General features: G+C 48.7%; 1 protein-coding gene across 1 annotated transcript in view; it reads right to left on the reverse strand.

Annotated features, from left to right (window-relative positions):
* The window catches only part of NCOA1 (nuclear receptor coactivator 1), a gene marked incomplete at both ends in the record, with an annotated part of 93,103 nt that extends 69,137 nt beyond the window's left edge, over positions 1-23,966 (reverse strand). The window contains 2 exons of the mRNA XM_084201652.1: positions 22,289-23,323; positions 23,402-23,966. Coding sequence (XP_084057778.1) covers positions 22,289-23,323; positions 23,402-23,966 — 1,600 coding nt within the window. The remainder of the gene's footprint in view (positions 1-22,288; positions 23,324-23,401) is intronic.
* Between the last annotated feature and the right edge of the window lie 900 nt (positions 23,967-24,866).

Genomic DNA, 24,866 nt, shown 5'->3' on the forward strand with positions numbered 1-24,866 from the left:
ATCCTGAACCCTAAAATGGGATCCTGCACACCAGAAGGGGCCCCTGCACCCCAAAACTGATCCTCACCCCAAAAGAGGATCCTGAACCCTAAAATGGGATCCTGAACCCCAAAATGGGGATCCTGCACCCCAAAAGGGGACCCTGAAAGAGGATCCTGAACCCCAAAATGGGATCCTGAACCCGAAAATTGATCCTGCACCCCAAAACTGATCCTCACCCAAAAGAGGATCCTGAACCCTAAAATGGGATCCTGAACCCCAAAATTGATCCTGCACCCCAAAAGGGGCCCCTGCACCCCAAAAGGGGCCCCTGCACCCCAAAAGGGGCCCCTGCACCCCAAACCCGGCAGCCCTGAGTCCCCCGGCAGCCCGGGGGGATCCTGCGCTCATGGGAGCCGATTCCCTGATCCCGATCCCGGATCCTGATCCTGGACCCCGATCCGTCCCGGATCCTGGTCCTGGATCCCTGCCCCGGATCCTGATCCTGGACCCCGATCCATCCCGCATCCATCCCAGATCCCGATCCTGGATCCTGATCCATCCCAGATCCTGGTCCTGGATCGCTGCCCTGGATCCTGATCCTGGATCCCAGTCCATCCCAGATCCCCATCCTGGATCCCTGCCCCGGATCCTGATCCTGGACCCCAATCCATCCCGGATCCATCCCAGATCCTGATCCTGGATCCTGATCCATCCCGGATCCTGATCCCAGATCCTGATCCTGGACCCTGATCCATCCCAGATCCATCCCAGCTCCCGATCCCAGATTCTGATCCCGGATCCCGACCCCGGATCCCGATCCATCCCAGATCCATCCCAGATCCCGATCCCGGATCTGATTCCGGAACCCTGCCCCAGATCCTGATCCTGGACCCCGATCCATCCCAGATCAATCCCAGATCCCTGCCCCGGGTCCTGATCCTGGATCCGGATCCATCCCAGATCCCTGCCCTGGATCCCTGTTTCTGTTCCCTGTTCCAGATCCCTGTCCTGGATCTCCCATCCTGGATCCCTGTCCTGGATCCCAGTCCATCCTGGATCCCAGTCCATCCCGGATCCCTGTCCTGGATCCCAGTCCATCCTGGATCCCAGTCCATCCTGGATCTGGCTCCATCCCGGATCCCTGTCCTGGATCCCAGTCCATCCCAGATCCCGATCCATCCCAGACCCCGATCCATCCCGGACTCCAATCCATCCTGGATCTCCCATCCTGGGTCTCCCCATCTTGGATCCCTGTCCTGGATCCCCACCCATTCCAGACTCCAATCCATCCCAGACCCCAGTCCATCCTGGATCCCGATCCATCCCAGATCCTGATCCAGCACAGATCCCGATCTATCTTGGACCCCGTCCATCCCGATCCATCCCGGATCCCTGTCCTGGATTCCAATCCATCCCAGATCCTGATCCATCCTGGATCTGACTCCATCCTGGATCCCTGTCCTGCATCCCCACCCATCCTGGATCCTGATCCAGCCCAGATCCCGATCAATCCTGGATCCTCATCCATCCCATATCCCTGTCCATCCTGGATCCTCATCCATCCCGGATCCCTGTCCTGGATTCCGATCCATCCCAGATCCTGATCCATCCTGGATCCCCCCCCGATCCCAGACCTCAATCCATCCCAGATCCTGATCCAGCTCAGATCCTGATCCATCCTGGATCTCTCCGCCCTTTATCCCCACCCATCCCAGACCCCGATCCATCCCGGACCCCGATCCATCCTGGACCCCGATCTATCCTGGATCCCGATCCATCCCGGACCCCGATCCATCCTGGATCCTGATCCATCCCAGACCCCGATCCATCCTGGATCCCGAGTCCATCCCAGACCCCGATCCATCCTGGATCCCGATCCATCCCAGACCCCGATCCATCCCGGATCCCGATCCATCCCAGACCCCGATCCATCCCGGACCCCGATCCATCCTGGATCCCGATCCATCCCAGACCCCGAGCCATCCCATATCCCAGTCCATCCTGGACCCCGATCCATCCTGGATCCCAATCCATCCCAGACCCCGATCCATCCTGGATCCTGATCCATCCCAGACCCCGATCCATCCCAGACCCCGATCCATCCTGGATCCCAAGTCCATCCCAGACCCTGCTCCATCCTGGATCCCGAGTCCATCCCAGACCCCGATCCATCCTGGATCCCGATCCATCCCAGACCCCGATCCATCCCAGACCCCGATCCATCCCATATCCCAGTCCATCCCGGACCCCGATCCATCCTGGATCCCGATCCATCCCAGATCCCGATCAATCCTGGATCCTGATCCATCCCAGATCCCGATCCATCCCAGATCCCGATCAATCCTGGATCCCGATCCATCCCAGACCCCAATCCATCCTGGATTTTCCATCCTGGATCTCCCATCTTGGATCCCTGTCCATCCTGGATCTGGCTCCACCCTGGATCTGGCTCCATCCTGGATCCCTGTCCTGGATCCCCGCCCATCCCAGATCCTGATCCATCCTGGATCCCAATCCATCCCATATCCTTGTCCATCCTGGATCCTGATCCATTCCGGATCCGGCTCCATCCTGGATCCCTGTCCCGGATCCCAATCCACCCCAGCTCCTGATCCATCCTGGATCCCCCCCCGATCCCAGACCTCAATCCATCCCAGATCCTGATCTAGCTCAGATCCCGATCCATCCTGGATCTCTCTGCCCTTTATCCCCACCCATCCCAGACCCCGATCCATCCCAGATCTCCCATCCTGGATCTGGCTCCATCCTGGATCCCTGTCCTGGATCCCCACCCATCCCAGATCCTGATCTGGCCCAGATCCCGATCTATCCTGGATCCCCAATCCATCCTGGATCCTGATCTATCCCATATCCCTGTCCATCCTGGATCCTGATCTATTCCGGATCCCTGTCCTGGATCCCGATCCATCCCAGACCCCGATCCATCCTGGATCTGGCTCCATCCTGGATCCCACCCCAAACCCCGATCCATCCCAGACCCCGATCCAGCTCAGATCCCGATCCATCCTGGATCCCTGTTCATCCTGGATCCTTGTCCATCCCAGATCCCTGTCCTGGATCCCGGTCCATCTCATATCCCAATCCATCCTGGATCCCTGTCTCAGATCCCTGTCCTGGATCCCGATCCATCTCATATCCCAATCCATCCTGGATCCCTGTCTCAGATTCCTGTCTCAGATCCCTGTCCTGGATCCTGATCCAGCTCAGATCCTGATCCATCCTGGATCTCTCCACCCTTTATCCCCACCCGTCCCAGACTCCAATCCATCCCAGACCCCGATCCATCCTGGATCTCCCATCCTGGGTGTCCCATCCTGGATCCCTGTCCATCCTGGATCCCTGTCCATCCTGGATCCTGATCCATCCCAGACCCCAATCCATCCTGGATCCTGATCCATCCTGGATCCCGATCCATCCTGGATCCCTGTCTCAGATCCCTGTCCTGGATCCCGATCCATCCCAGACCCCGATCAATCCTGGATCCCGATCCATCCCAGACCCCAATCCATCCTGGATTTTCCATCCTGGATCTCCCATCCTGGATCCCTGTCCATCCTGGATCTGACTCTACCCTGGATCTGGCTCCATCCTGGATCCCTGTCCTGGATCCCCGCCCATCCCAGATCCTGATCCATCCTGGATCCCAATTCATCCCATATCCCTGTCCATCCTGGATCCTGATCCATTCCGGATCCGGCTCCATCCCAGATCCCTGTCCCGGATCCCTGCCCATCCCAGCTCCTGATCCATCCTGGATCCCATCCCAGACCTCAATCCATCCCAGATCCTGATCCAGTTCAGATCCCGATCCATCCTGGATCTCTCCGCCCTTTATCCCCACCCATCCCAGACCCCGATCCATCCCGGACCCCGATCCATCCCGGACCCCGATCCATCCTGGATCCTGATCCATCCCGGATCCTGATCCATCCCAGATCCCAATCCATCCCAGATCCTGATCCATCCCAGACCCCAATCCATCCCAGACCCTGATCCATCCTGGATCCCTGTCCATCCTGGATCTGACTCCATCCCATATCCCAGTCCATCCCAGACCCCGATCCATCCTGGATCCCTGTCCATCCTGGATCCCGATCCATCCCATATCCCAGTCCATCCCAGACCCCGATCCATCCTGGATCTCCCATCCTGGATCTCTGATCTTGGATCCCTGTTCATCCTGGATCTGACTCCATCCTGGATCCCTGTCCTTGATCCCCGTCCATCCCGATCCATCCTGGATCCTGATCCATCCCATATCCCTGTCCATCCGGATCCTCGTCCATCCCAGATCCCTGTCCTGGATCCCCATCCCAAATTCTCTCCTGGATCCTGATCCCAAATTCCCGTCCATCCCAGATCCCCATCCTGAATTCCCATCTCTCCTGGATCTTCATCCCAAATTCCAATCTCTCCTGCATCCCCATCCATCCCAAATCCCCATTCCAAATCCCCATCCCAGACCCTGATCCCAAATTCCCTCCCGGATCCCCATCCCGAATTCCCTCCCAGAACCTGATCCCAAATTCCCATACATCCCAAATTCCCGTCCATCCTGGATCCCCATCCTGAATTCCCATCTCTCCTGGATCCCCATCCTGAATTCCCATCTCTCCTGGATCCCCATCCCGAATTCTCTCCTGGATCCTGATCCCAAATTCCCGTCCATCCCAGATCCCCATCCCAAATTCCCGTCCATCCCAGATTCCCATCCCAAAATCCCATCCATCCCAGATCCCAATCCCAGATCCCGATCCCAAATTCCCGTCCATCCCAGATCCCCATCCTGGATCCCAATCCCAAATTCCCGTCCATCCCAGATCCCAATCCCGGATCCCCCATCCCGAATTCCCAGCTCTGCGAGATCCCCATCCCGAATTCTCTCCTGGATCCTGATCCCAAATTCTCGTCCATCCCAGATCCCCATCCTGAATTCCGGGCTCTCCCGAATCCTCATCCTGCATTCCCATCTTTCCTTCATCCCCATCCCGAATTCTCTCCCGGATCCTGATACCAAATTCCCGTCCATCCCAGATCCCCATCCCGGATCCCCATCCCGAATTCCCGTCCATCCCAGCCCCCGCTCCATCCTGGATCTCCCATCCTGGATCCCCTTTTAGGGCTGCAGGATCCCTTTTTGGGGTGTCGATTTTGGGGTGCAGGATCCCTTTTTGGGTGAGATTTTGGGGTGACAATTCCTCCTTTTTGGGGTGTCGATTTTGGGGTGCAGGATCCCCTTTTTGGGATGCCGATTTTGGGATGACAATTCCCCCTTTTTGGGGTGTCGATTTTGGGGGTGCAGGATCCCTTTTTGGGGGTGCAGATTTGAGAGTGAAAATTCCCCCTTTTTGAGGCAACGGATCCCCGAATTTTGGGGTGCAGGATCCCCTTTTTGGGGTGCCGATTTTGGGGAGCAGGGTCCCTTTTTGGGGTTCTGGGTCCCTTTTTGGGGTGCAGATTTTGGGGGTGCCAGATCCCCTTTTTAGGGTGCAGGATCCCCAGATTTGGGGTGCAGGATCCCCTTTTTGGGGTGCAGATTTGGGGGTGCAGGATCCCTTTTTGGGGGGTTCGGGATCCCTTTTTTGGGGTGCCGATTTTGGGGTGTCAGTTTCGGGGATGCTGGGCGCCTTTTGGGGGTGCAGGGTCCCCATTTTGGGGTGCGATTTGGGGGTGCCAGATCCCCTTTTTGGGGTGCCTGTTTAGGAGTGCAGGATCCCCTCTTTGGGGTGCAGGATCCCCTTTTTGGGGTGCCGATTTTGGGGTGCAGGATCCCCTTTTGGGTGCAGATTTTGGGGTGCTGGATCCCCTTTTTGGGGTGCCGATTTTGAGGGTGGGGGTTCCCCATTTTTGGGGTGTAGTATCCCTTCCAGGGTGCCTTTTTGGGGTGCAGGATCCCCTTTTTGGGGTGCGATTTTGGGGTGCCAGATCCCCTTTTTGGGGTGCCTGTTTTGGGGTGTAGGATCCCCTTTTTGGGGTGCCGATTTTGGGGTGCAGGGTCCCTTTTTGAGGTTCAGATTTGAGAATGAAAATTCCCCCTTTTTGGGGTTCAGGATCCCCTTTTTGGGGGACAGATTTTGGGGTGACAATTCCCCCTTTTTGGGGTGCCTGGTCCCCAAATTTGGGGTGCCGGATCCCCTTTCTTGGGTGCCAATTTTGGGGTGCAGGATCCCCTTTTTGGGGTGCAGGATCCCTTTTTTGGGGTGCGATTTTGGGATGACATTTCTCCCTTTTTGGGGTGTCGATTTTGGGGGTGCAGATCCCTTTATGGGGTGCAGATTTGGGAGTGAAAATTCCCCCTTTTTGGGGTGCCAGATCCTCAAATTTGGGGTGCAGGATCCCCATTTTGGGGTGCCGATTTTGGGGTGCCAGATCCTTTTTTGGGGTGCAGGATCCTCATTTTGGGGTGCGATTTGGGGGTGCCAATTTACGGGATGCTGGGCGCCTTTATGGGGTGCAGGATCCCGATTTTGGGGTGCAGATTTTGGGGTGCAGGATCCCAATTTTGGGGTGCACGATGCCCTTTTTGGGGTTCTGGGTCCCTTTTTGGGGTGCAGATTTTGGGGGTGCAGGATCCCTTTTTGGGGTGGCAGATCTGATTTTGGGGTGCAGATTTGGGGTGCAGGATCCCCTTTTTGGGGTACCTGGGCTTCCCTTTTGGGGTGCAGGATCCCCTTTTTGAAGTGCAGGATCCCCAGATATGGGGTGCAGGATCCCCTTTTTGGGGTGCCGATTTTGGGGTGTCAGTTTCGGGGATGCTGGGTGCCTTTTTGGGGTGCAGGATCCCCTTTTTGGGGTGCCGATTTGGGGCTGCCAGATCCCCTTTTTGGGGTGCCTGTTTAGGGGTGCCGGATCCCCATTTTGGGGTGCAGGATGCCCTTTTTGGGGTGCAGGATCCCCTTTTTGGGTGCCGATTTTGGGGTGCAGGATCCCAATTTTGGGGTGCAGGATCCCCTTTTTGGGGTGCCGATTTGGGGGTGCAGGATCCCCTTTTTGGGGTGCAGGATCCCCTTTTTGGGAGTGGGAATTTGCTGAGCGGGAATTCCTGCCGGGAACTCGGGAAGAATTCCCGGAGTTTATTTGGGATTTCCAGGCCCAATCCCAGGTGCTGGGGGGGAATTCCCAAATATCCCAAAAGAACCCTGGGAATGCAGGGCGGGCTCAGCCTGGAGGGAATTTTGGGATTTGAGAGTCCAAATTTGGGAATTCTGGGATTTGAGAATCCAAATTTGGGAATTCTGGGATTTGAGAGTCCAAAATTGGGAATTTTGGGACTTGAGAGTCCAAATTTGGGAATTTGGGGATTTGAGAGTCCAAATTTGGGAACTTTGGGGTTTGAGAGTCCAAATTTGGGAATTTTGGGATTTGAGAATCCAAATTTGGGAATTTTGGGGTTTGCGAGTCCAAATTTGGGATTTGAGAGTCCAAATTTGGGAATTCTGGGATTTGAGAGTCTAAATTTGGGAATTCTGGGATTTGAGAGTCCAAATTTGGGAATTTTGGGACTTGAGAGTCCAAATTTGGGAATTCTGGGATTTGAGAGTCCAAATTTGGGAATTTTGGGATTTGAGAATCCAAATTTGGGAATTCTGGGGTTTCAGAGTCCAAATTTGGGAATTCTGGGGTTTGAGAGTCCAAATTTGGGAATTCTGGGATTTGAGAGTCCAAATTTGGGAATTCTGGGATTTGAGAGTCCAAATTTGGGAATTTTGGGATTTGAGAGTCCAAATTTGGGAATTTTGGGATTTGGATGGGAGGAGCAGCTGGAATGACGGGAGTTCCTCCAAGGGGGGGAGGATTTGGGGGATCCCACCGGGAATCGGGTGGGAATCCAATCCCAATCCCGCCCCAAATCCCATCCGGATCCCATTCCCTGTAGGATGACCCCATTCCCGTTGGGATGATCCCATTCCCATTGGGATGATCCCATTCCCATTGGGTTAACCCCATTCCCATTGGGATAACCCCATTCCCATTGGGATAACCCCGTTCCCGTCGGGATGGCCCCGTTCCCGTCAGGATAACCCCATTCCCATTGGGATGATCCCATTCCCATTGGGATGATCCCGTTCCCATCAGGATGATCCCATTCCCTGTCGGGATGACCCCATTCCCATTGGGATGATCCCATTGCCGTTGGGATGACCCCATTCCTGTTGAGATGACCCCATTCCCATTGGGATGACCCCATTCCCATTGGGATGATCCCATTCCCATCGGGATGACCCCATTCCCATTGGGATGATCCCATTCCCATTGGGATGACCCCGTTCCCGTTGGGATGACCCCATTCCTGTTGAGATGACCCCATTCCCATTGGGATGACCCCATTCCCGTTGGGATGATCCCATTCCCATCGGGATGACCCCATTCCCATTGGGATGATCCCATTCCCTGTCGGGATGACCCCATTCCCATTGGGATGATCCCATTCCCGTCGGGATAACCCCATTCCCATTGGGATGATCCCATTCCCATTGGGATGATCCCGTTCCCATCAGGATGATCCCATTCCCTGTCGGGATGACCCCATTCCCATTGGGATGATCCCATTCCCATTGGGATGATCCCATTCCCATCGGGATGACCCCATTCCCATTGGGATGATCCCATTGCCGTTGGGATGACCCCATTCCTGTTGAGATGACCCCATTCCCATTGGGATGATCCCATTCCCATTGGGATGACCCCGTTCCCGTTGGGATGACCCCATTCCCGTTGGGATGACCCCGTTCCCATTGGGATGACCCCATTCCCTGTAGGATGATCCTGTTTCCATGGGATGACGAATTCCCTGTAGGACGATCCCATTCCCTGTAGGATGACGCCGTTCCCATCAGGATGATCCTGTTCCCATCGGGATGATCCCACTCCCTGTGGCATGACCCCATTCCCTGTAGGATAACCCCGTTCCCGTCGGGATAACCCCGTTCCCGTTGGGATGATCCCATTCCCATCAGGATGACCCCATTCCCTGTGGGATGATCCCGTTCCAATTGGGATAACCCCGTTCCCGTCGGGATAACCCCGTTCCCATCGGGATAACCCCGTTCCTATTGGGATAACCCTGTTCCTATTGGGATAACCCCGTTCCCATCGGGATAACCCCGTTCCTGTCGGGATATTCCCGTTCCCGTCGGGATAACCCCGTTCCTATTGGGATAACCCCGTTCCTATTGGGATAACCCCGTTCCCATTGGGATAACCCCGTTCCTGTCGGGATAACCCCGTTCCTATTGGGATAACCCCGTTCCTATTGGGATAACCCCGTTCCCATCGGGATAACCCCGTTCCTATTGGGATAACCCCGTTCCTATTGGATAACCCCGTTCCCATGGGGATAACCCCGTTTCCGTCGGGATAACCCCGTTCCCGTCGGGATAACCCCGTTCCCATGGGGATAACCCCGTTCCCGTCGGGATAACCCCGTTCCTGTCGGGATAACCCCGTTCCCGTCGGGATAACCCCGTTCCTATCGGGATAACCCCGTTCCTATTGGGATAACCCCGTTCCTATCGGGATAACCCCGTTCCTATTGGGATAACCCCGTTCCTGTCGGGATAACCCCATTCCCGTCGGGATAACCCCGTTCCCATCGGGATAACCCCGTTCCCGTCGGGATAACCCCGTTCCTGTCGGGATAACCCCATTCCCATCGGGATAACCCCGTTCCCATCGGGATAACCCCGTTCCTATTGGGATAACCCCGTTCCCGTCGGGATAACCCCGTTCCCGTCGGGATAACCCCGTTCCTATCGGGATAACCCCGTTCCTATCGGGATAACCCCGTTCCCGTCGGGATAACCCCGTTCCTATAGGGATAACCCCGTTCCCATCGGGATAACCCCGTTCCTATAGGGATAACCCCGTTCCCATCGGGATAACCCCGTTCCCATCGGGATAACCCCGTTCCTATTGGGATAACCCCGTTCCTGTCGGGATAACCCCGTTCCCATGGGGATAACCCCGTTCCCGTCAGGATAACCCCGTTCCCGTCAGGATAACCCCGTTCCTGTTGGGATAACCCCGTTCCCGTCGGGATAACCCCGTTCCCGTCGGGATAACCCCGTTCCCGTCGGGATAACCCCGTTCCTATTGGATAACCCCGTTTCCTATTGGGATAACCCCGTTCCCGTCGGGATAACCCCGTTCCCGTCGGGATAACCCCGTTCCCGTCGGGATAACCCCGTTCCCGTCGGGATAACCCCGTTCCTGTCGGGATAACCCCGTTCCTATCGGGATATTCCCGTTCCCGTGGGAAGGCGCTGCCCTGTCCCGTGTGGGGTCCGAAGGTCCCAGCCCCGCCCCCGTTCCCGTTAATGATTCCCGGGAATTCCGCAGGGCCGGGCCCGGGGAACCCGCGGGACTTTGAGCCAGGACGGGCGCGGCCGCGGGCGGGGCCGGACCCGAACCCCAAATGGGGCCGGACCCCAAATGGGGCTGAACCCCAAATGGGGCTGGGGCTGAACCCCTGAACCCCAAATGGGGCTGGGGCTGAACCCCAAATGGGGCCAGAACTGAAACCCTGAATCCCAAATGGGGCCAGAACTGAACCCCTGAACCCCAAATGGGGCTGGGGCTGATCCCCAAATGGGGCCAAGGCTGGACCCCAAATGGGGCCGGACCCAAACCCCAAATGGGGCTGAACCCCTGAACCCCAAATGGGGCTGGGACTGAGCCCCAGAACCCCAAATGGGGCCAAGGCTGGACCCCAAATGGGGCCGGACCCCGGAACGCCAAATGGGGCTGGACCCGAGCCCCAAATGGGGCTGAGCCCCAAATGGGGCTGGCACTGAACCCCTGAACCCCAAATGGGGCCAGGCCCGAACCCCAAATGGGGCCAAACCCCAAATGGGGCTGGGGCCAAACCCCTGAACCCCAAATGGGGCCAGGCCCGAACCCCAAATGGGGCCAAACCCCAAATGGGGCTGGGGCCGAACCCCTGAACACAAAAAGGACTGGACCTCTGCACCCCAAATGGGGCCAAGGCCAAACCCCAAATGGGGCTGCACCCCAAATGCGGCCAAAACTGAACCCCTGAACCCCAAATGGGGCCAAACCCCAAAATGGGGCCAAACTCCTTAACCACAAATGGGGCTGAACCCCAAATGGAGCTGAACCCCAAAAGGGGCCAGGGCAGAAACTCGGAACCCCAAAAAGGGCTGGGGTTGATCCCGAGAACCCCAAACGGGGCTGAACCCCAAATGGGGCTAGAACTGAACCCCTGAACCCCAAACGGGTCTGAACCCCAAATGGGGCCAAAGCCCTGAACCCCAAATGGGGCCAAACCCCAAATGGGGCCAGAACTGAACCCCTGGACCCCAAATGGGGCCAAAGCCCTGAACCCCAAATGGGGCTGAACCCCAAATGGGGCCAATCCCCTGAACCCCCAATGGGGCCGGGCTGAACCCAAAATGGGGCCAAGGGCAAACCCCAAATGGAGCCGAACCCCTGAACCCCAAATGGGGTCGGGCTGCACCCCAAATGGGGCTGAACCCCAAATGGGGCCAGGGTTTAACCCCTGAACCCCAAATGGGGCTGAACCCCTGAACCCCAAATGGGGCCAAGGCCGAGCCCCACATGGGGCCAAACCCCTGAACCCCAAATGGGGCCGAACCCCAAATGGGGCCAAGGCCGAGCCCCAAATGGGGCTGAACCCCAAATGCGGCCAGAACTGAACCCCTGAACCCCAAATGTGCCCAAAACTCAACGTCTGAACCCAAATGGGGTCGGGCTGCACCCCAAATGGGGCTGAACCCCTGAACCCCAAAAGGACTGGACCCCTGAACCCCAAACCCTAACCCTGAACCCCAGATGGGGCCAAACCCCAAATGGAGCCAAGGCCAAACCCCAAAAGAGGCCAGAACTGAACCCCTGAACCCCAAATGGGGCCGAACCCCTGAACCCCAAACGGGGCCAGAAGTTCAGGAGTTCCCTTCTCCCCATCCAGCTTTGCCAGACTTATCCCAAAACCCAGCACAGAAATCCCAAAAGAATTCCCAAAATCCAGCACAGAAATTCCAAATTTATTCCCCAAAATCCAGGACAGAAATCCCAAATTTATCCCCAAAATCCAGCACAAAAATCCCAAAAGAATTCCCAAAATCAGCAGAAAAATCCCAAATTATCCCAAAATCCAGCACAGAAATCCCAAATTTATTCCCAGAAATCCCAAAAATATTCCCAAAAACCCAGCACAGAAATCCCAAATTTATTCCCACAAATCCAGCACAAAAATCCCAAAAGAATTCCCAAAATCCAGCACAGAAATCCCAAATTGATTCCCAAAATCCAGCACAGAAATCCCAAATTTATCCCCAAAATCCAGCACAGAAATCCCAAAAGAATTCCCAAAATCCAGCACAAAAATCCCAGATTTATTCCCAAAATCCAGCAGAAAAATCCCAAATTTATTCCCAAAATCCAGCACAGAAATCCCAAAATTATTCCCAAAATCCAGCACAGAAATCCCAAATTTATTCCCAAAATCCAGCACAGAAATCCCAAATTTATTCCCAAAATCCAGCACAGAAATCCCAAATTTATTCCCAAAATCCAGCACAGAAATCCCAAATTTATTCCCAAAATCCCCAAATTTTTTCCCCTTGAAAACCCCAAATTTTCATTTCCTGAATTCCAGGAAAATTTTAATTTCGTGGGAAAAAAAATTTAAAAATTTGATTTTCCCCACCTTTTTTTCCTGGAAAAAAAAAAAAAGGAGAAATTTGGGATTTTTTTCCACTCTAAAAATGGGGGGAAAAACCAGGAAAAAACTGAAATTTAATTTTCAATTTTAAATTTTTTTTCCTGATTTTTTTCCTGATTTTTACCGAATTTTCCTGATTTTTTTCCTCTCTGAAATTTCCCAAATTTTTTTGATTTTTCTCCTGATTTTTCATTTTTTTCCCTGATTTTTCTGCACATTTTCATGATTCTTCTCCAGATTTTTTTCTGATTTTTCCTGATTTCTTTTTTCTGATTTTATTCCAAAATTTTCCCAATTTTTTTCCAGATTTTCCCTTTTTTTTCCTGATTTTTTCCTGATTTTCCCCTGAATTTTTCCTGATTTTCCCCTGAATTTTTCCTGATTTTTTCCTAAATTTTTCCTGATTTTCCCCTGATTTTTTCCTGAATTTTTCCGGATTTTCCCCTGAATTTTTCCCGATTTTTTCCTGATTTTCCCCTGAATTTTTCCTGATTTTTTCTTAAATTTTTCCTGATTTTCCCCTGAATTTTTCCTGATTTTTTTCTGAATTTTCCCTGAATTTTTCCTGATTTTCCCCTGAATTTTTCCTGATTTTTTCCTAAATTTTTCCTGATTTTCCCCTGAATTTTTCCTGATTTTTTCCTGAATTTTTCCTGATTTTCCCCTGAATTTTTCCTGATTTTTTCCTAAATTTTTCCTGATTTTCCCCTGAATTTTTCCTGAATTTCCCCTGAATTTTCCCTAAATTTTTCCTGATTTCCCCCTGAATTTTTCCTAAATTTTTCCTGATTTTCCCCTGAATTTTTCCTGATTTTCCCCTGAATTTTTCCTGATTTTTTCCTGAATTTTTCCTGATTTTTTCCTAAATTTTTCCTGATTTTCCCCTGAATTTTTCCTGATTTTTTCCTGAATTTTTCCTGAATTTCCCCTGATTTTTTCCTGAATTTTTCCTTATTTCCCCCTGAATTTTCCCTGAATTTTTCCTGATTTTTTCTGAATTTTTCCTGATTTTTTCTGAATTTTTCCTGATTTTTACCTGAATTTTTCCTGATTTTTTTCTGAATTTTTCATGAATTTTTCATTATTTTCCCCTGAATTTTTCCTGATTTTCCCCTGAATTTTTCCTGATTTTTTCCTAAATTTTCCTGCTTTTCCCCTGAATTTTCCCTGAATTTTTCCTGATTTTTTCTGAATTTTCCCTGAATTTTTTCTGAATTTTCCCTGAATTTTTCCTGATTTTTTCCTGAATCTTTCCTGATTTTCCCTTGAATTTTTCCTGAATTTTTCCTGATTTTCCCGTGAATTTTTCCTGATTTTCCCCTGAATTTTTTCCTGAATTTTTCGTGATTTTCCCCTGAATTTTTCCTGATTTTTTCCAGTTTTTTCCTCATTTTTTCCTGACTTTTCCCAGGATTTTTCCAGATTTCCCCCTGGTTTTTCCACTGATTTTTAATAATATTTTCCCTGGGTTTTTCTTGATTTTTTCCTCACTTTCCCCCTGATTTTTCCCTGATTTTTCTGGGTTTTCCCTGATTTTTTTCCTGATTTTTCCTCATTTTCCCCCCGATTTTTTCTTGATTTTCCCCCCCATTTTTCCATTTTCCCCCTGATTTTTCCTGATTCTTTCCCTGATTTTTCTCTTTTTTTTCTGATTTTTCCCCCTGATTTTTCCCATTTTTTCCCTGATTTTTCTTCTTTTTTTTCCCCTGATTTTTCCTCATTTCCCCTCTGAATTTTTGCTGATTTTTCCTCCCATTTTTCCATTTTTTCCTGATTTTCCCCCTGATTTTTTCCCCCCATTTTTCCATTTTTTCCCCTGATTTTTCCTGATCTTTCTCAGATTTTCCCCTGATTTCTCCTCCCATTTTTCTGTTTTTTTCCCCTGATTTTTCCCTCTTTTTTCCATTTTCCCCTGATTTTTCCTGATTCTTTCCCTGATTTTTCTCCCGATTTTTCCCTCATTTTCCCATTTTTTCCCCAATTATTTCCCCTCATTTTTCTTCTTTTTTCCCCTGATTTTTCCTCATTTCCCCCCTGATTTTCCCCCATTTTTTTCCCCGGATTTTTCCTGATCTTTCCCAGATTTTTCCCTGATTTTTTTCCCTGATTTTCCCCCCATTTTTCTGTTTTTTTCCCTGATTTTTCTCCTGATTTTTCCCTCATTTTTCCATTTTTCCCTGATTTCTCATTTCCCCCTGACCTTTTGCTGACTTTTCCTGATTTTTTCCCTGATTTTTCCTCATTTCCCCCCTGATTTCCCCCTAATTTTCCCCCCATTTTTCCATTTTCCCCCCTGATTTTTCCTGTTTTTTTCCCATTTTTACTGATTTTTCCACTGATTTTTCCTCATTTTCCCGCTGATTTTTTGCTGATTTTTCCCCCCCATTTTTCCATTTCCCCCCTGATTTCTCCTGATCCTTTCCCTGATTTTTCTCCTGATTTTTCCCTCATTTTCCCATTTTTTCCCCGTTTTTTTTTCCCTGATTTTTCCTCATTTCCCCCCTGATTTTCCCCTGATTTTCCCCCCCATTTTTCAATTTTTCCCCGGATTTTTCCTGATCTTTCCCAGATTTTTCCCTGATTTTTTTCCCTGATTTTCCCCCCATTTTTCTGTTTTTTTCCCTGATTTTTCTCCTGATTTTTCCCTCATTTTTCCGTTTTTCCCTGATTTCTCCTCATTTCCCCCTGACCTTTTGCTGACTTTTCCTGATTTTTTCCCTGATTTTTCCTCATTTCCCCCTGATTTCCCCCTAATTTTCCCCCCATTTTTCCCCCTGATTTTTCCTGCTTTTTTCCCATTTTTTCTGAATTTTTCCCTGATTTTTCCTCATTTCCCCACTGATTTTCCCCCCATTTTTCCATTTCCCCCCTGATTTTTCCTGATTCTTTCCCTGATTTTTCCCTCATTTTCCCCTGATTTTTATTCTTTTTTTTTTCCTGATTCTTCCTCATTTCCCCCCTGATTTTTTGCTGATTTTCCCTGATTATTCCCCCTATTTTTTCCATTTTCCCCTGATTTTTCCCTGATTTTTCTTCATTTTTTCCCTGATTTTTCCTCATTTCCCCCCCAATTTTTTCCTGATTTTCCCCCCAATTTTTCCATTTCCCCCCTGATTTTTCCTGATCCTTTCCCTGATTTTTCTCCTGATTTTTCCCTCATTTTCCCATTTTTTCCCTCATTTTTTTCTTTTTTTTTTTCCCCTGATTTTTCCTCATTTCCCCCCTGATTTTCCCCCCCCATTTTTCAATTTTTCCCCGGATTTTTCCTGATCTTTCCCAAATTTTTCTCTGATTTTTTCCCCTGATTTTTCCTGATTTTCCCCCCATTTTTCTGGTTTTTTCCCTGATTTTTCTCCTGATTTTTCCCTCATTTTTCCATTTTTCTCCTGATTCTTCCTCATTTCCCCTCTGATTTTTTGCTGATTTTTCCTGATTTTCCCCCTGACTTTTCCCCCCATTTTTCCAATTTTTTTCCCTGATTTACACCTGATTTTTCCATTTTTCCCCTGATTTTTCTTCTCTTTTTTCCCTGATTTTTCTTCATTTCCCCCCTGATTTTTTGCTGATTTTTCCCCCTGATTTTTCCATTTTTTCCCCAGATTTTCCCTGATTTTTTTCCTGATTTTTCCTCATTTCCACCCTCATTTTCTGCTGATTTTTCCTGAATTTTCCCCCCATTTTTCTGTTTTTTCCCCTGATTTTTCCTGGATTTTTCCCCCCATTTTTCTGATTTTTCTCATTTTTTTCCCTGATTTTTCAGGAACTCAATCAACACCCAAGAAATTAAAAACCAATCAATAAAACAATCTTGGACAATAAATAATAGAATTAAAAAATTATAATTAATGAAGAGAAATAAATAAATAAATTTTAAAATAAATAAATAAATTTTAAATAAATAAATAAATAAATAAATAAATAAATAAATAAATAAAGATTAAAATAAATCAATTTTTAAATAAATAAATTTTAAAATAAATAATAAAATAAATAAATAAATTTTTAAATAAATAATAAATAAATAAATATTAATAAAAATATTGTAGATATTCATATAATACAAAATTAATAATAATAATTAATGCTAATAAGCAATAGATTAAATAATAAAATTAAAATAAATTAGAAAGAAATAAGAAATAAGTAAATAATAAATCAAATTATAAAAGAAATAATACAAATAATAATAAAGTGATATTCAACATGAGAGAATATAATTGTTTTTAAATTATAAAAATATTTATTAATAAATAATAAATAAAATTAGAATTAAAATCATAAATAAAATGTGAATAAACAATTAATTAAGAATAAATTTAAAAGGAAATAAGTAGAATAATAAATAAAATTATAAATTAAAATATTAATTAGTTCAAATAAATAAGAATAAATTAAAGATAAGAAGAAATATTAAATCTTAAATAAATAATAAATATTAAAAATATATAATAATAAATAATAAAAATAGATAATAAATAATAAAATAGAAAATCAATAATAAAAATTAATAATAGATTAAATAAATCATAGAAGTTGATAATAAATATTAATTATTGAAAATAGGAATAAATTAAAGACTAAATTAAAATTTTAGAAAGATTCAAATCATAAATGAAATTATGAATTCAAATATTAATGAGCAATAAAGTAATAAAATAAATATAAAAATAAATAAAATTATCAAAGTGCTGGTAAATAAATTAAAATGAAATTGAAATAAATATTAAAAAATAAAGAATAAAATTCAATATTAATAAAGAATTCATAAAAATAGAAATAAATCTAAGAATAATGAATGAAATGAGAAGAAAATAGAAATTAAATAAATATTAAAATAATAAATAAAATCAGGAATGGAGATATTCCTAAATAATAAATCCAAATAAAAACTAAATTAAATAAATATAAAAAATAAATAAATAAAATAAATATAATAAATAATAAATAAAAATAATTAAAAATATTTATATAAAATAAGCATAAAATTGAAATATTAAAATAAATAAAATAAATAATAATAAAATAATGAAAATTATTAATATAAAATAAACATAAAATTGAAATATTCAAATAAATATAATAAATAATAAATAAAATAATGGATATATATTAATAAATAATCAACATAAAATCTAAATATAAAATAATACAAGAAAATAATGCATTTAAATACTAATAAGAAATATTTTTAATTAAATAAATATAAAAATAATAAAAGAATGAAAGTACTTACAAGTACTAATAAATAATAAAATGAATAAATATATTAAATATCATATATAAATAATATAAATAAATATAAATAATAAGAAATAAAATAATTAAAATAGCAATAAATAAAATATAAAAATAAATAATTTATAAAATAAAATTATAAAAATAACTATATAAAAATATAAATATAAATATAAATACAAATATAAATACAGATATAAATACAAATATAAATAAATAATAAAATGAATTAAAGTGTTAAGAGATTCAAATAAAATTGAAATAAATATCCAATAAAATCAATAAAAGAATGAATTCAAATAAGAAATTAAAATAAAATTTAAATAGAATTAATAAAGAGTAAATCAAATCATGACTTAAAGACTAATGAGCAATAAATTCAAATAAAATGGAAATAAATATTAAAAAAGGAATTAAAATAAGGAATAAAAAGAAGGAATAAAAAGAAGGAATTAAAATAAGGAATTAAAATAAAGAATAAAATAAGGAATAAAATAAGGAATAAAAAAAAGGAATAAAAAGAAGGAATTAAAAGAAGGAATTAAAAGAAAGAATAAAATAAGGAATAAAAATAAGGAATTAAAAGAAGGAAATAAAAGAAGGAATTAAAAGACTATTAAATAATAAAATAAAATAAAAAATTAATCTATAAATAAGATAAAAGAATTCAAATATAAGTAAATAATAAATTGAAATAAGATAAAAATTAAAGAAATATAAAAATAATAAATAAAAATATGAGTAAATAATGAATTGAATTAAAAGTAAATCAATAAAATCATGAATTTAAATATGAAGAAATAAGAAATTAAAATAAAATTAAATAAAGAGAAATGGAGGAGGTTGGGACTGTGGGGTGGGGATGGGATGGGACTGAAAATCCGTGGATGCCATCCAGGGAATTTTGGGATTCTGGGATCCAGGATCCATCCCCAGGGGTTTTGATGGGATTTGGGGATGGGAAAGGGAAGTGGAGCCCCAAATTCCCAGGGAATTCCCAAAATTCCTTCCCAGAGAGGAGTCAGGGTTGGAATAGGATGGGATTGCAGGTCCATGGATGCCATCCAGAAAATTTTGGGATTTTGGGATCCAGGATCCATCCCCAGGGATTTTTATGGAATTCAGGGGTGGAAAAGGGAAGGGAGACCCTGCCTGGAGTCCTGAATTCCCAGGGAATTCCCAAAATTCCTTCCCAGAGAGGAGTCAGACTTTGGGATGGGATGGGATTGAAGGTGCATGGATCCCATAATCCCAAACCATTCCGGGATTCTGGGATCCAGGACACTCAGGATCCATCCCCAGGGATTTTTGTGGAATTCAGGGATGGAAAAGGGAAGTGGAGTCCCCAACTCCCAGGGAATTCCAAAAATTCCTTCCCAGAGAGGAGCCAGGGTGGGGATGGGATTGCAGCTCCATGGATCCCATAATCCCAAACCATTCCGGGATTCTGGGATCCAGGACACTCAGGATCCATCCCCAGGGATTTTTATGGGATTCAGGGGTGGAAAAGGGAAGGGAGACCCTGCCTGGAGTCCTGAATTCCCAGGGAATTCCCAAAATTCCTTCCCAGAGAGGATGGGATTGAGGGTCCATGGATCCCATAATCCCAAACCATTCCGGGATTCTGGGATCCAGGACACTCAGGATCCATCCCCAGGGATTTTTATGGGATTCAGGGATGGAAAAGGGAAGGGAGACCCTGCCTGGAGTCCTGAATTCCCAAAATTCCTTCCTGGATCCCAAAATTCTACTCCTAGAGAGGAGTCAGGGGTGGGAATGGGATGGGGTTGAAGGCCTGTGGATCCCATCTAGAAAATTTTGGGATTCTGGGATCCAGGATCCATCCCCAGGGGTTTTGATGGGATTTGGGGATGGGAAAGGGAAGTGGAGCCCCAAATTCCCAGGGAATTCCCAAAATTCCTTCCCAGAGAGGAGTCAGACTTTGGAATAGGATGGGATTGCAGGACCATGGATGCCATCCAGAAAATTTTGGGATTTTGGGATCCAGGATCCATCCCCAGGGATTTTTATGGAATTCAGGGAGGGAAAAGGGAAGGGAGACCCTGCCTGGAGTCCTGAATTCCCAGGGAATTCCCAAAATTCCTTCCCAGAGAGGAGTCAGGGGTGGGAATGGGATGGGATTGAAGGTCCGTGGATGCCATAATCCCAAACCATTCCGGGATTCTGGGATCCAGGACACTCAGGATCCATCCCCAGGGATTTTTATGGAATTCAGGGATGGAAAAGGGAAGGGAGACCCTGCCTGGAGTCCTGAATTTCCAGGAAATTCCCAAAATTCCTTCCTGCATCCCAAAATTCCCCTCCATTTGGGATTGCAGGTCGGTGGATCCCATCCCAAACCGTTCCAGGATCAAGAATTCCTCGTGGTTCCCATCCCAATGGAAATTCCAGGATTTGGGAAAAGGGCGGGAGAAGGGGAAATCCTCGGGAAGTTTTGGGGTTTCTGGGTGGGATGGAAGAAGGAACGGGAAAAGCTGGGATGGTTTTTCTGGAATTTTTTTGAGTTTTTCCCGTTAAAAGGCACGGCCCCACAAGGAGAGGGAAATTTGGGAATGAGGGGATGAGGGGAATTGGGGAATGAGGGGATGAGGGGAATTAGGGGATTTGGGAAGTCAGGGGATGAGGGAAATTTGGGAATGAGGGAAATTTGGGAATTAGGGGATGGAATGAGGGGAATTAGGGAATGAGGGAAATTTGGGAATTAGGGGATGAGGGGAATTAGGGGATTTGGGAAATCAGGGAATGAGGGGATGAGAGAAATGAGGGAATGAGGGAATGAGGGAAATTTGGGAATTAGGGGATGAGAGAAATGAGGGAATGAGGGAAATTTGGGAATTAGGGGATGAGAGAAATGAGGGAATGAGGGAAATTTGGGGATTAGGGGATGAGGGAAATTTGGGAATGAGGGAAATTAGAGAATGAGGGAAATTAGGGGATTTGGGAAATCAGGGGATGAGGGAAATTAGGGAACTAGGGGATAAGGGAAATTAGGGAATAAGGGAAAATTGGGAATTGGGACTAGGGAAATTAGGGAATTTGGGGAATTAGAGGGTGAGGGAATGGGGGGAAAGTGAAAAGAGGGAATGAGGGGATGAGGGGAATTAGGGAATTGGGTGAGGGGAAATTAGGGAATTTTAGGAAATAGAGGATGAGGGAAATAGGGAATTTGGATGAGGGGATTTGGGGGATGAGGGGATTTAGGGACATTAGGGGATGAGGGAAATTAGGGAAGTAGGGGATGAGGGAAATTAGGGAATTTGGGGAATTAGGGGATGAGAGGAATGAGGGAAATGAGGAAATTGGGATGAGGGAAATTTGGGGATTTGGAGAATTAGGGGATGAGGGGATGAGGGAAATTTGGGGATTTTGGGAATTAGAGGATGAGGGAATGGGGGAAAGTGAAAAGAGGGATTGAGGGGATAAGGGGAAATAGGGAATTGGGATGAGGGGATTTGGGGGATGAGGGGATTTAGGGACATTCGGAAATGAGGGAAATTAGGGAATTAGGGGAATTAGGGGATTTGGGGAACGAGGAGATGAGAATTAGGGGATGAGGGGAATGAGGGGATTTAGGGAAATTAGGGGATGAGGGGAATTAGGAAATTGGGGTGAGGGAAATTAGGGAATTTGGGGAATGAGGGGATGAGGGAAATTAGGGAATTGGGGTGAGGGAAAATTGGGAATGAGGGGAAATTGGGGAATGAAGAGAATGAGGAGAGTGATGGAATGAGGGGAATTAGGGGATGAGGGAATGAGGGGGATTAGAGAATTAGGATGAGGGAATGAGAAATTAGGGAATTCAAATGAGGGAAATCAGGGAATAAGGGAAAAAAGGGAATAAAAGGATCGAGGGGCTGAGGGATAAGGGAACGAAGGGACTGAGGGAACTGAGGGAATAAAAAGATTGAGCAGGATAAGGAGAATACAGGAATTAAGAAAATGAAGGAACTGAGGGGAATCAGGGAATGAAGGGAATGAAAGGGAGATGAGGGGAATTGAGGGAATGAAAGGACTGAGGGGGATGAGGGGAATAAGGAGATGAAGGGAATAAGAGCATTGAAGGGAATATGGGAATGAAGGGACTGAGGAGGATGAAAGATTGAGGCTGTGATAAGGGGGCTAAAAATACTGAAAGGCTGAGGGGGCAGAAGGACTGAGAGTGCCAAGGGACTGAGGGAGCCAAAAGCCCTGAGGGGCTCGGAGGTGCTGAGGGCCCGCGGGTGCTAAAGAACCGAGGCTGCCGAGGCACTGAAGGTGGTGAGGGGCTGAGGGGGATGAGGGGCCGAGGGGGATGAGGGGGATGAGGGGCCGAGGGGGATGAGGGACCGAGGGGGATGAGGGGGATGAGGGGCCGAGGGGGATGAGGGGGATGAGGGGCCGAGGGGGATGAGGGACTGAGGGGGATGAGGGACCGAGGGGGATGAGCGGCCGAGGGGGATGAGGGGCCTGAGGGAGATGAAGGATCGAGGGGGATGAGGAGCCGTGGCCGGCGAAGAACCGAGGGCTCCGGGGGACTGAGGCAGCTGAGGGGCCGAGGGGGATGAGCGGCCGAGGGGGATGAGGGACCGAGGGCTCCGGGGGACTGAGGCAGCTGAGGGAGCTGAGGGGGATGAGGGGCCGAGGGGGATGAGGAGCCGTGGCCGGCGAAGAACCGAGGGCTCCGGGGGACTGAGGCGCCGAGGGGGCTGAGGGAGCTGAGGGACCGAGGGCGCTCAAAGGCCGGGGGCGCTGAGGGGCCGAGGGCGGTGAAGAACCGAGGGCTCCGGGGGACTGAGGCGGCTGAGGGACCGAGGGAGGTGAAGAACCACGGGTGGTTGAAAACCGAGACGGCTGAGGGACTGAGGGCGCTGAAGAACCGCGGGCGGTTAAAAACCGAGGCCGCTGAGGGACTGAGGCCGCTGAGGGGCCGAGGGCGGTGAAGAACCGCGGGCTCTGAGGGCAGAGGCCGCTGAGGCACTGAGGGCGCTGAAGAAACGCGGGCGATGAAGAACCGAGGTCGCTGAGGGCGCTGAAGAACCGCGGGCGGCGAAGAACTGAGGGCTCTGAGGGCAGAGGCCGCTGAGGCACTGAGGGCGCTGAAGAACCGCGGGCCCTGAGGGCAGAGGCCGCTGAAGGATTGGGGCCGCTGAAGAACCGCGGGCCCTGAGGGCAGAGGCCGCTGAAGGATTGGGGCCGCTGAAGAACCGCGGGCTCTGAGGGCAGGGGCCGCTGAGGCACTGAGGGCCGCTGAGGGATTGGGGCCGCTGAAGAACCGCGGGCTCTGAGGGAAGAGGCCGCTGAGGAACCGCGGGCGGTTAAAAACCGAGGCCGCTGATGGACCAAGGGCGCTGAAGAACCGCGGGCGGCGAAGAACCGAGGCCGCTGTGGGACGGAGGCACTGAGGGCGCTGAAGAACCACGGGCGGTTAAAAAACCGAGACCGCTGAAGAACCGCACACACCGAACAGCCGCCGCGGGCTCTGAGGGACTGAGGCCGGTGCGGGGCCGAGGCCGCCGTTAAAGCGGCGGGAAGCACCGCCCACCTCTGACGCCACCATGGGTGCCCGCGGGGGGGGCGGGACTTTCCCCTCAGCTCGCGTCGGCATTGGCCGCCCGCGCGGCGCCGCCCGCCGCCATTGGCCGGTGCCGCCCCGCCTCCCCCGGCGGGCGGGCGGGGGCGCGAACGTGCGGCGCGGGCCGTTCCCGCGGGCGGGGGGCGCGCGCGGCGCCTCGTGGGGAACTGCACGTAGCCTGGGCGGGGAGGGCACGCGCCGTTCCCGCCAGCGGCGGGGGGAGCGGGGAGGGGGGAGAGAGGAGAGAGCGTGGGGGAGAGAGAGATCGGCGCAGTCCGTGAGGGGAGAACGTGGAGGAGAGCAGGGGTGTCCGTGAGGGAAGATCATGGAGGAGAGGAGGGGTGTCCGTGAGGGGAGATCGTGGAGGAGAGCAGGGGTGTCCGTGAGGGGAGAACATGGAGGAGATCGGGGCGTCCGTGAGGGGAGATCATGGAGGAGATCCGGGGTGTCCATGAGGGGAGATCATGGAGGAGATGGGGGTGTCCATGAGGGGAGAACATGGAGGAGGTGCAGGGTGTCCATGAGGGGAGAACATGGAGGAGATGGGGGTGTCCATGAGGGGAGATCAGGGGTGTCTGTGAGGGGAGATCATGGAGGAGATCAGGGGTGTCCGTGAGCGGAGACCATGGAAGAGATCAGGGGTGTCCATGAGGGGAGAACATGGAGGAGATCAGGTGTGTCCATGTTTGTGAGGGGAGATCATGGAGGAGATTACGGTTTCCATGAGGGGAGATCATGGAGGAGATCAGGGGTGTCCGTGAGGGGAGATCGTGGAGGAGATGGGGGTGTCCATGTTTGTGTGGGGAGATCATGAGGAGATCAGGGGTGTCCATGAGGGGAGATCGTGGAGGAGATCAGGGGTGTCCATGAGGGGAGATCGTGGAGGAGATCAGGGGTGTCCATGAGGGGAGATTGTGGAGGAGATCAGGGGTGTCCGTGAGGGGAGAACATGGAGGAGGTGCGGGGTGTCCATGAGGGGAGAACATGGAGGAGATGGGGGGTGTCCGTGAGGGGAGATCATGGAGGAGGTGCAGGGTATCTGTGAGGGGAGATCATGGAGGAGATCAGGGGTGTCCATGAGGAGAGGCAATGGAGGAGATCAGGGGGGTCCATGAGGGGGGGCCATGGAGGAGGTGCGGGGTGTCCGTGAGGGGAGATCATGGAGGAGATGCAGGGTGTCCGTGAGGGGAGATCATGGAGGAGATGCAGGGTGTCCATGAGGGGAGATCATGGAGGAGATCGGGGTGTCCATGTTTATGAGGGAGATCATGGAGGAGATGAGGGGAGTCCGTGAGGGGAGAACATGGAGGAAGTGAGGGGTGTCCGTGAGGGGAGAACATGGAGGAGATCGGG

This window comes from Fringilla coelebs (genome assembly GCF_963513975.1).
Source record: "Fringilla coelebs genome assembly, chromosome: 3".
NCBI classification, from domain to species: Eukaryota; Metazoa; Chordata; class Aves; order Passeriformes; family Fringillidae; genus Fringilla; species Fringilla coelebs.